The sequence below is a fragment of the Macroventuria anomochaeta genome (assembly GCF_010093625.1).
Source record: "Macroventuria anomochaeta strain CBS 525.71 unplaced genomic scaffold BU25scaffold_34, whole genome shotgun sequence".
NCBI lineage: Eukaryota > Fungi > Ascomycota > Dothideomycetes > Pleosporales > Didymellaceae > Macroventuria > Macroventuria anomochaeta.
Window position 1 is genome coordinate 412,486 of NW_022985395.1, and position 11,888 is coordinate 424,373.

The following is an 11,888-nucleotide window of genomic DNA, read 5'->3' on the forward strand; positions in this document are numbered from 1 at the left end:
AGGAGACATATACTGAATGTGCCCCTGGCTCAATTTCCTCTACCCAGCCTGATTGGATAGCGTTGTTGGCTGCCCCATATATGAGGCTTGGTGGTAACACTGATCCATCAGCACACACGCAAGCCAGGAGGGTTATCCATTCACGTGAGCCATCTTGAACTGCTGCTCTTATGCTCTTGCTCTCCCAAATTGGCCTACAGAATACTCGTTTTGAGCGGCTGGTGATGCCAATCAAGAAGCCCTTCTCATCCATATTGTATGTGTGCTCTGGCTCAATGCTATACTCAGCAATCTTAGAGTGCAGAAGCTCAAAATACTGCTTGTATCTAACCCCTGAATCAGCTTGGTGGCGATTGCGATCCATACCGGTTGTCCACTTGTAGATCAGTTGGTCAGCATTACGCTTCAGGAAGCGTGTTGCCCAGCTATCGCTCACACGTTTTCTGGCCAGAGTTGATGCATAATCTATCAGTTGAACCCTGCCTGGTGGTAATCCTTGCTTTGTAAGCTTATTGATATGTTGTATCAGCTGCTGCTCCTGTTGTGGGCTGAGATTTTGGCGGAGAGAGGCTGCAGTAGCCCGTGATGCTTGAACAGCTCGGTGCCTTTGGGATAGTGTTGTAGGATTGACGTTAGACTTGATTGCAATTTTTGAGTAGTAGAACAATTCCCCAGGCTCATGCGCTTCGATTGATTTGATTGCTTTGTCAATTGGATCCATAGTCATTGAGTTGTGACGTGTTGAAGTTTGGTGGCTGTTTGGGCTCGGCAATCGTTGAGTGACGAAAATCGTTGAGTGCACGGACACGGTATCGAAGTTGTGTCTCATCACGGAAAACGGCTAACGTATCCAAAGAATCCCAAATATCTTTTCGATTTCCTTCAGCACTGCCCTACTATCTAGTCTCACCAAGCCCTTGCGCAGTGATGAATCCATGCTTATCCAGCATCCCTATCACGTACTCAGTGTACAAATCAGCGTACAGACCTCATGACCGTTCCTTCTCAAATTAACCGACTCACCGTGTGCTTCAGTCTTCATTGCCTTATCCTGTAGTCTCATATTCCTCATCTTTGATTTGCCTCGCGACCACTGCCAATGATTTCGATATCACCGGCTCGAATTGGATGATACAACATAGGGAACACATCGTGGTCTTCGTCGCTAGCTCCGCCCTCGCTTGGCTGGGAACCAGAATGATCATCGCCTCGAAGAGACCGGCCCCTCGCGTCTCCAGCAGGGTGATTGATGGTACCAGAATGCCAGTGAACTGGGGAGCGCACCGCATGCAATATCTCATCGAGTTGTGCAGTTATTTGCGCGAGTTCGGGGTTGTGGGCATTGGCATTCCCGACGCCGGCATTGCCTGTGGTGGCACGACGCAAATGGTCTGGTAAGGGTGTTCTTCGTAGGTTGTTCTTTGGATTCCAAGCATGTCCTCGGGCATTGTGGTCATATCCGCGATACGTTCGGCGCGTTTAGCGCTTTGGGCGTTGAGCCTCTGTCTCCCCTGGCGGCGAGTGTCATCGACTATGTCACGAATGCGCTGTCCGGGAGCTTCGATGAGGTCGGACGCTATTTGATAATGAGGTTTGACCTGGAACGCCTGCAGTTCTTGTATAGCTGTCCTGGCGCTCCTGAGTTCCCAGTCCAACCCTTCAAGTGTTCTCCTACGGCTGTTGAGCTGAAATAGTTCTTTTCGACACAAGGGGCATGTGTTGTGCTCTCACAGCCAGAGTTGCAGACAGGATGAGCCAACCCTATGACTGCAAGTTGAGATTTTACAGGGCGTATGGCGTTCCACATTCACCTCATCCGCTGATTTGGGCGTGCTATCATAGTCGACAAGGCAGATAGAACACCCGTGTGACTCAGGGCTTAGGCAGACACAGAGGCGGTTTTGAGTGTGGATTGGATCAGGCCGACAATGAGGAGGTGCTCGTGCGTGAGAAGGGTCTGTGAGTGAGGCATTTTGACCTGTATGAAGATAGGTTGTGTTTGATAAGTCTGAAATTCAGGATGAGGATAGTCGTGCGCAGGGGTGTAGGAGAAGATATACTTGGGACGAAGTTTATACGATCGTTGAGGGAGACGTGTCTTGATGTGCAAACTAGAGGCATCCACGGTCGATTCAACTTTTTGTTGGTCGGTCCTGTGAAATTATCCAGGTCTTTACCCACAAAGAGGCTGATAGGGGACGAATCTTTGAAAGTTGCGAACCATTACTGGCAATACATCCAATAACAAATATTGTACAACTGCATTTTTGCAAGCAGCTGCAACACTCAGCATGAATAACCGAAGTGCGGGTCCTCGCCAAGATGAACTCACATTTTGTTGTTAGATTTGCAAAGCAAGGCACTTTCAAAGTCGGTACCAAGCAGCCACATGGGCATCAGCAATCAGGAAGCTGCAATCGGCTTTGGCTTCCTCTCAACTATATAAAGACTCATCAATGAAAGAAGATCAGCAACCTCGTCCTCTTACGAAATAACTTATCGCGTTGCGCAGAGCACGCTAGAGCGCAAAATGCACAAACCTCGCATTTTCAAGTCTTTTCTCCATCCCTTATCCATCTCAACCCGTCTTACCATCTCCAACCTCACCGCCGCCAACTTCAACGTCTTCGATCCAAAAACTTCTAAGCTCAAAGTCACCAGGATATCACAACACCGCCTAGCACCATTTTCCTTCCCTACAAAAATGGATTCACATTCCACAATGGCCGCTCCACGCTTCCAAATTATCTCTGACCTGCACCTCGAAACACCTATCCAGACACCATCGTACTCATACTTTTCGTCACCATCCAACTTTCCCCTCCCAACGAACCACCTCTTCCTGCTCGGCGATATCGGCCTAATCACCCACTCCTCACCACTCCTTCACTTCCTGCGTTCCCTACTCTTGCGCTCCTTTTCACTTGAAATATTCTACGTCCTAGGGAACCACGAATGCTACCACACGACCTTCGAAAACGGGCTAGCCATGCTCCAATCCTGGGACACACTCTTAAATTCCGAGTTCGGAGCACGGTTCCACGTAATGGAGCGTCGTAGGGTGGACATCAGTGAGACCCTGACGCTGCTAGGCTGTATGCTATGGACTCACGTGCCGGAGAATCACGCCCAAATCGTCGCTCAAGGCGTGAAAGATTTCGACGACAAGACCAGGATCTGGGACCGCTCGCTCGACGACCACAACGCCGACCATGCTCGCGATCTAGCGTGGCTAAACGCGCAAGTCAAAGTCATCGAAGACTCAGAGCCGCACAGGGAAATAGTAGTGCTAACACACCATTCGCCCACCACCGACCCCCGAGCAAACAGCAAACGCTTCCTTCCCGAGAGACCGATGAACAGTGCGTTTCGCACCGATCTGAGTAAGGAGAGGTGCTGGACGAGTAAGAGTGTGAAGGTTTGGGCGTTTGGGCATACGCATTTTAGCTGTCAGTTTGTCGACTCAACCAGTGGAGAAGGGGGTAGGAGGAAGTTGGTTGTTGCGAATCAGAAGGGTTACGCGTATCTTGAGGGGATAGGGAATTGGAAGATTGAGCCGGTGGTTGTTGGGAGGGAGGATGGGGTGTGGAAGGTGGTTGTTGGCGAGAGGAAAGTTGGTGATGGGAAGGAAGATGCAGGGATTGAGAAGCCGAAGACTAGCGTGAGAGGGGAGGTGTTAAGAACTACATCGCAAGGGAGTTGAGTTCAAGTAACAGTGGAAGAAACAAAGTCGACAGACATACACTTTGCGTATGAGTCTCGACAAAGTCAGCTACAGACCAGTTTTGAAGGGACATGGATAAGTACGTAAGACCCTGTTAGACGCATTAGCTGAACCAAGAACAAATGAGCCGGCAAAAGGTGAACATAAAGTTTCCATTGCTCGCGTATACGTACACACCGTCCTCCACACATATGCATCCACAGCGCCAGCTACGGCCCAAACATGTATTCATACCATCCCAGCCTTACTGTACGCCGCCATTCCCAACCATATTGCTTAGACTGGCAACAGGGCTCGCGGGAGAAAGGCTGATGCAAGACCGCCAACCATCTTTGAGAATACACCACCGAAGAAAAAGTGCAAAAGCAAGTAGAGATATCACACACCGATAACGCCAAGCCAGACCACCTGGCTGCACCAGTCGTGCGTGAACGAAAAGCCAAAGAGAAGGGCCGTTTAGATGCGCCACAACACCAAGAAATGAATCAAGTCCACCATGTATGTACGTGTGCTGAAGGAGAGGACCGCCGAACATTCGACCAGATCGTGGCCGCGTTTTGGGTGACGCTTTTCTGTCGTCAACCCAATGAGAAGCCTTTTGGTAACCGGGAATGTTGCGTTCCCTGTTGTGCTGATGCCAGCATGACGTACGCCAAGCGCCAGACCATGTATTGGCGCTACACCGATGAAGGAGAGGAAGGATAAGGTGCGTTGAATTACAAGTTGGTATGATGGGGTGATGCAGATCGGAAAAGTGAATCAAACCTCGGAGGAGTTGTAGGTATGACCGCTGGGGATGAGCCAGAGTTCTACCTAGCCGCTTCCGAGATCATGTTTACCTGGATGACAGTAAGCAACTATCCTCGAGATATGGGATGATAACGTGCGTTCTGTTGATCATCCGCACCTGGTTGGTATGCATACCGGTTCATCATCTGACCCTGCATCGGCATCCCCATGTGGTGGACGCCATTGTGTTGTAGCTGGGCGATGCCGTAAGGGTTCTGGTGGCTGACATCGCTGCCAAGGAAGTTGTTCATGGCGTTGCCGTGAAGACCTTGAGCTTGCGAGACTGGGCAGTCCTTGTGGGCAAGCAGGAGGGTCTTGAGGTTCACTATTTCCTCACGAAGCTGAGTGACTGTAGCAGAGAGGGCATCATTCTCTGTACTGAACAGCTCGACCTTGGCCTGCAGGTTGGCAAGCCACTGCTTCTTTCTTTGACGACACTTGAGGGCAGCAACCCTGTGACTGGTTAGTATCATGACGAAGGATGGAGTGGAAGATGACATACCTATTCCTCTCGAGGAAGTTCTTGCGCTTCTCCTCATCGGTCATCTTGCGACCCTTGCTGTCGAACTCTTCCTCCTTCATGTTGCCCATCTCGTCGTCGGACTCATCCTCGTCGTCCATGGACGCAGCAGCACCTTTCTTGCGGCCACCCTTGGGAGCATCGTCGGCTTTGCGCTTGGTACCGGCGGCTTGCTTGCCGTTAGCAGCACCCTTCTTGCCTCGTGTGCGAGTGCCCTTGTTCTGCTCACTTTGACCAGACTCCGAGAAGTCACCAGTATCAGCAGAAGCCATGCTGTTGATAGAGCCCTTGGTGTTGCGACGGTTGTGGTCAGCACCGACAGGTTGTACAGGCATGTGACCAGCGTTCACCGACTGGCTGTTTGGCGCCATTGAGAACGGTGGCTGGTTGTTCCTAGCACCGCCGCCGTTTTGACTTGCGAATGAGAGTAGGTCATTAGCGGCGCTGCTGACATCATGATTAGCGTATGGATCATTTTGAGACCTCTGCTGTTGTTGCTGGGCTTGTTGATAGTTATTTTGGCGATCCATTCCTGCGGTTGCCGTATCAGGTTGTGAGGTGGGTGCTGCCGTAGTCTTGTTTTGGTTAGCCTGGGCGGCCGCGCGCAGAGCAGCCTGCTGGAAGTCACCAGTTCCAGGGGTAACACCAGCACTTTGAAGGTTGAAGATGGCCTGGGTGTTAGGGCTGGGGGCGGGAAACATAGACCCACCGCCGCCAGGTGTAAGACCAGTGCGCAGAGAAGACTCGTTGGGGGTAGGAAATCCTCTAAACGATTCGCTGAAGTAGTCGGTCTGACCTGTGGGGCCACTGAGCATAGCAGGGCTCAAAGGACCAGCGCGCAGCGACTGCCAGCCAGGCGTGATACCAGGCAATGGAGACGGTGACGTAATGTTTGCGACGGGCGGCAGAATGGTACGGCCGCCAGGTGTTTCTACAGAGCCGTTGCCGCCGAAGGACTGCTCGAAAACGTTGGGCTCCAGTGAGAAGGGGTTGTGTACAGTGTTGAAGTAGTCGGGTGTGTCACTTGTTGTTGTTGTTGGCTTAGGGGGAGGTGCCAGCGGTGCTGCATTGGTCGTCGCAGGCTTTACGTCTGTATTGGCTGGCTCAGCTACGGTAGCTAGTCAACGGTTAGCCAGATGCATTGTTGATGGCGGTGAGGATGCGCGACGAGAAGATCGTCGGTCGCGTCGAGCAGGACGAGACTTACGAATTTCCTTGGTATCTGTCTTGATGTCTGCAGGCTCTGGGGACGACATGGTCAGCGATGGTTGCCCATAGCGATGATGCTTAGAGATGACGTGATGCGCGCGCAAACTGCGAATACAGGCAGGTACACTGCGCAATTGAAGGGTGAAGGGCATGGCGACGCGACAGGAGGGCTGGGCTGGCATTGGGGATGGGGACACTCACCTTCGGTCTTAGTCACGATAGGAAGGGTACCTTTGCTGTCCTTGGGGGAGGACATCTTCGAGTTCTGGGGGGAGGTGCGCGCGGTTTGAGTTGCAGCAGCCATGTTCGGGGTGGTGACGTAGCAGTCGTGGACAAGGACGATCGCCCTGGTGGTACTCGGGCCCAAGTTCGCAATTCACTCTCCACACACAACGTGTCTCGAGAATGCACCAACGCGCCCGGGCGGTGGAATCGGTCGCAATGCACCTAAATCTTTATCGCACACGGTCAGCACACTCGGGGTCGACTTAGGCTATGCAGCTGCGCGATGCGACGCGATGGGTGCTGGTAGGGTGCGGCGAAAGTGTGGTTGCAGGGCCTTCGGGGGGCGAGGATGCGGCGCGCGACAACAACAGCAGCGGCAGCAACAGCACAGCGACGTACCTTCAGCGAGACAGGAGAGCGTGCAAAGTGCGGGGTAAGACTCTGCGATCCGAAATATCGATATTAAGAAGCGCCGCCAGTGAGGATGCGATTGTCTAAGAGATCTCGACGAATTTCGACGGTGACGTCAAGCCTCGATGAAGACGCTCCCGGCCGTCGCAGTCTGCTTTCACTGGATGCGCGATGTTCTACAAAGCCCAAGTAGTTCCCGGCAGCTTGGTTCGAACGTGATTCTGTTCACTGGGATCTCAATGAGGCTCTTCCCTAGGCGAGGACGGGGATTGTTGCTCGTGGTGACGATGACAATGGAGGCGTTCGCGATGAGGTCAGAGGGCAGGACAGCGAGCAATTTCTGGAAGTGACGCAGCTTTGTGCCAAGCTAATAACGTGATCCAGCATCTTCCGGGCTAGAACCGTCGCGTCCGCTGGCGTGGCCATTCACCGCGCTGGGACCGCTCACCGCCCCGAAAGGACCGCCGATCACTGCCCCTTTCGATTCGCCTGCTACGAGAGGCGCACTGGATCCCCAGCACAGAGCCGTGGAACCTCTTCGTTTGGTCGGCATTCCGTTCCTGCAGGATTATCTCGTGATTTCATCCCTTGGAACAGACGTCTAGATTGCAGCAGGAAGCAGACATCCACAACTTTCACTGTGTTGTTCGAAGAAAGGAGGTATGCACTTTGGGTGAGCCGTTCCAACTGTCACGGAATCGACATCGAATGCTGGAACCGACTGCATCTCGATTCCTCTGCATCCGTGGCAGCGATGTCGATCGATAGCATTTGCACTCTGTGAGTGGCTCGACGCAATAGCGCTACCCGTTCCACCAATTGAGCCACATCCATACTCTCTAGCGTAGTTTCAACGGTAAGCGGAGGTGGTGTTTAAAAAGGGTGCTGATTTGAAATCAGACTTTGGAAGTGCCGGTGTTGAGTTTTGAAGGGCAGAACGGTGGATGGCGATAAGCGAGGGCAACGCCGCGGGGGGAAAGTTCACGCCTGAGGCAGAAACATGCAATCTGTTATGGCTCTCATTCGGTTGCAAATGCTTTCCGTGAGAACAATAGATAGCACGTTTCGCAAGCAGTTAAAACTGCAATTCGAGGAAGACCAGTAGTGCAAAGTACCAAACACCTATCAATTTGACAAGAGTCTTTATTTGCAACACAGAAAGATGGTGTTAATTCTGGTCTTATTCACGTCTGTACCTAGACACTCAATCTCCAAAAGCAAGCTGCAGGTCATTTCTTGTCGAATTTACATCAATCAGGAGCATGTCCTCCTTACGAAGAAGCTAGTTCTTAGTCTTGGAACAAACATCGGAGGTCTTCCGTGTTCACAATTGCCCATAGTAACGCCATACAAAACAGTGAATTGCTTCACCCCACATGATTAAAATTAAATAAGACTTAAAACTATTGTGATACTTCCTTTTCTCTATATACTGTAATGGGCTAGACCCATGTGGACCCACCTATGGGTGTGGGTGTTACGATCAAGGAGCAACTTGCACAACAACACTGAACAAACAGGACTACGCAACAATACAAGAGGAGCCAAGGAACTGTATTATCAGTTGACCCAAGCAGTGAGGCTGCGTTGGCAATACTCAGTATGATCATCACTCTCAGTTGAGCAACTCAAGCGACTTGAGCAGTTAGGACATGTCAGCAATACTCAGTATGATCATCACTCTCAGTTGAGCAACTCAAGTGACTTGAGCAGTTAGGACGCGTCAGTGATACTCAGTATGATCATCATCAATCTTAGTTGAACCAAGCAGTGAGGCTACGTCGGCAATACTCAGTATGATCATCAATCTCAGTCAAGCAACTCAAGCAGTTAGGCCGCGTCAGTATACTTGGTACAGGCAATAGCCATCTAGCTGGAGGCCATGACAACTGGGAGCAATGAGTAGTACAGAGTATACTGTCTGGCTCAAGAGCAAGTGAGATTCCAATAACAAAGTTGATTGACAAGGTGGAACACAAACCATAAGGGTTGTGTTCCTACGTGCTTATATTGTAACGACGCAGGCCAGCAGGGAAGATATCCGGAATAAGTGTGAGTCCGCTACGAGGCATATGGGAGTGCTGGGACGTTGAGAACACTAGGATTGAATTCCCTACACCTATAGGTCTTGTACAAAAGGATACAGAAAAACTACTCTATCTAACAACTGTGTTGAACTGCTTAAGTATACCGTTAGGAGGACAATCGGACCCAGAGCGGTAGACTAGCTTATCGTGCATGCAGGTGCCAACAGGGGCTCAGATAGTACAGCAGCGCGATGCCTGCCGACATGTATGCAGATAAGGAACGACTCGGAACCGTACCGGTGGTCATTCGGTTGCGGTCGTTACATATATACAGTCCACCAGATCTGCTTGTTGACAAGTGGATTCAGCCCTGGCCTAACCAATCAAATAGTGTCTATGAGCTTTGCTTAAAGCACAACTGCAACAGTCAGATGCAGCTGTTACGATCCTACGTCCCACGATAGGACGACAAGCAATAAGTAACCGCCAACCAAACACGGAGGCCTGGGGGAAGGTGCAGCAAGGCAAGGCCGCCCGGCCGGCGCCTAGGGGATTGCTCTTAGCCGAGCTGACACACGTGACAGAGCTCGTCAACAAGCAAGGTCACGTGAGTGCTCGTCAACGAGCATGACATGATGCTCGTCAACGAACATGGTACGATGCTCGTTGACGAACCGCAATCCATCCAGATTGGCCAGGACCGACTCTGCTCGTCAACGAGCAGATCTGGTGGACTGTATATATATGTGTAGGAACACAACCCTTATGGTTCGTGTTCAACCTCGTCAATTAAGTTTGTCATTGGATCTCAACCAACCTTCGAGCTAGACAGATTGCCTGTACTACTCATTGTTACCCCAAGCCGTCGTTAGGTGTTTCACCCAGGCGACTTACCCCTACTGTTCCAGAGCCAGAGTTCATCCTTGAGAACCAATCGAATAGTGCTTACGAGCTTTGCTTAAAGTACGACTTCAACAGCAGCTTCCAGTGTAAAAATAGGATGTAGCAACACAGTATAACTAAGGCAATCCTCTGTCTTGTCCGCTGTACAGGGGAAGGGACATGTATAGGGAAAAATCTCTGCCATGCTAGGGTGATCTGGGGGGATCTTGGGCAATCTTGGTTGCTCCAGAGCTGGTCAAAGTACATCACGTGAGCTTGCCCGTGACATCCAGCCAGGTCAACGGCAAGCGTAACCAGCATTGTACATGACTGTTGAAGTTGTACTTTAAGCAAAGCTCGTAAGTACTATTTGATTGGTTCTCAAGGATGAGCTCTGGTTCTGGAACAGTAGGGGTAAGTTGCCTGGGTGAAACACCTAATGACGGCTTGGGGTAACGATGAGTAGTACAGGCAATCTGTCTAGCTCAAAGGTTGGTTGAGATCCAATGACAAACTTAATTGATGAGGTTGAACACAATGCCATAAGGGCAGCGTGTCTACGTGCTATATACTGTAATGAGAGTGGGCATATTGGTGGTGCCGTGAGTACTGATTGCAGTGATCAGTGATCCTGCTGAGCACTGATTGGACTGATCAATGATCACACTGATCACTGATCACTGATCAGTCATGTGAGTGCTGTGCGACCAATTACAATACTAAAGTGCGGCAGGACAGGAGCGGACTCTTGTTGCCCCTTGCTGCTGCTGTAATTCCGCAGCGCCTGTCCCGTATCGTGGCGTTATTAAGTCTGTGGTTGTAACAATGACTGTCATCCTGACATGGCTTGTGTAAGAACCGTACCAACCGTTTCTTCCTCATACTACTCACACGATTGCTATCCAACTCCTAACCGATCCCTACCCTACTACCTACCGGTATCCCCCGAGCTACATCGAGCTGTTAGATATATAAGCAGGGCAGTGTACATAGTTATGGTAGATAGTTTTTGAGTATCCTTTCGTACAAGACCTATAGGAATAGAGGTTTACTCCTAGTTCTATCTATCCCAGTGCTCCCATACACCTTGTAGCGGATTCGAACCCATATCGGAGTCCTCTCTTACCTGTGTTGTTACAGCTTGCAGCCAAGAACAACCCTTCCAGTCCTTTTAATAAGGCTCCTATCACCCTGCCATTTGTCAGCTTGCATCATTGATTGCACCATTGCTTGTATCATCACTTGCATCATCATCTTGTACCCCACTTTAACTAGCCACTTATCTAATTATATGAGCCCCCTTCTTCCTACCTCTAGATAGTTCTTACTCATACTTGCAATTCAATTCACTTTAGTACCTCATTCCTCAACTCACTCTTGACTGATCCTTTGTGGTATCCCTATACTTGATACCTCTTTCATCATCTATCCTTTTTATCACTTGTGGTATTCCCACACTTGGTCTCTTCTACACCCTTATCTCCAACAAGCCTGAACCTTCCTTCTACCAATACATCCATCTCAGAGAGCAGTTGGTATCCCCAGCTGGCCCCCTCTCACAGTTCTGGTGAAGCATTATGCTTATTTTTGGCAGTCCTTGGTTCTCAAAGTTGCCATCTGCAATAGCTTGCCAGCTCTCTTTCTCCCAAGCATTCTGCATTGATGTGATGATCTTGATGATGAGATCTTGTTGCTCTTGACTGAGCTTTGTGTTACAATCAAAGAGCAACCCGCAACAACACTGAACAAACAGGACTACGCAATGATACAAGAGGAGCCAAGGAACTGTAGTATCGATTGACCCAAGCAGTGGGCTGCGTCGGCAACACTTGGCACGAGCAGTATCAGCTTTTGCTGGGAATACCTGTTGAAGTCGTGTCTTAAGCAAAGCTCGTAGACACTATTCGATTGGTTCTCGGGGATGAGCAGAGGTACAGAAAGCCGTCAGAGGTTGGTTATCACTGAGCGAGCTCAGAGCGGCAGAGGTTTGACTGTGATAAACCGCCGTGATAATCAGGGGGTAGTCGTCTAGTCAAAGACCATGGCGACTGGTTGCAATGAGTAGTACAGAGTATACTGTCTGGCTCGAGAGCAGGTGAGA

At 50.4% G+C, this 11,888-nt stretch overlaps 3 protein-coding genes across 3 annotated transcripts; 1 reads left to right on the forward strand and 2 right to left on the reverse strand.

Annotated features, from left to right (window-relative positions):
- Positions 1-505: 505 nt before the first annotated feature.
- On the reverse strand, positions 506-721 carry BU25DRAFT_310976 (uncharacterized protein; the record flags this gene model as incomplete). Its single annotated transcript, XM_033702129.1, has 1 exon — positions 506-721. A coding segment is annotated over one exon (216 nt), but the record flags the coding sequence as incomplete, so codon positions are not given.
- A 2,001-nt stretch (positions 722-2,722) lies between these two features.
- On the forward strand, positions 2,723-3,773 carry BU25DRAFT_494078 (uncharacterized protein; the record flags this gene model as incomplete). The annotated part of the gene is made up of 1 exon (XM_033711755.1): positions 2,723-3,773. One exon carries the CDS (start codon positions 2,723-2,725, stop codon positions 3,701-3,703), a length of 981 nt encoding a protein of 326 aa, XP_033558126.1. The 3' UTR covers positions 3,704-3,773.
- Positions 3,774-4,420: 647 nt separating this feature from the next.
- On the reverse strand, positions 4,421-6,641 carry BU25DRAFT_170696 (uncharacterized protein). Its single transcript, XM_033700825.1, has 4 exons — positions 6,444-6,641; positions 6,241-6,276; positions 5,016-6,150; positions 4,421-4,966 (listed from the first exon to the last, which is right to left on the reverse strand). Exons 1-4 carry the CDS (start codon positions 6,544-6,546, stop codon positions 4,582-4,584), a joined length of 1,659 nt encoding a protein of 552 aa, XP_033558127.1. The 5' UTR covers positions 6,547-6,641; the 3' UTR covers positions 4,421-4,581.
- Positions 6,642-11,888: the final 5,247 nt, after the last annotated feature.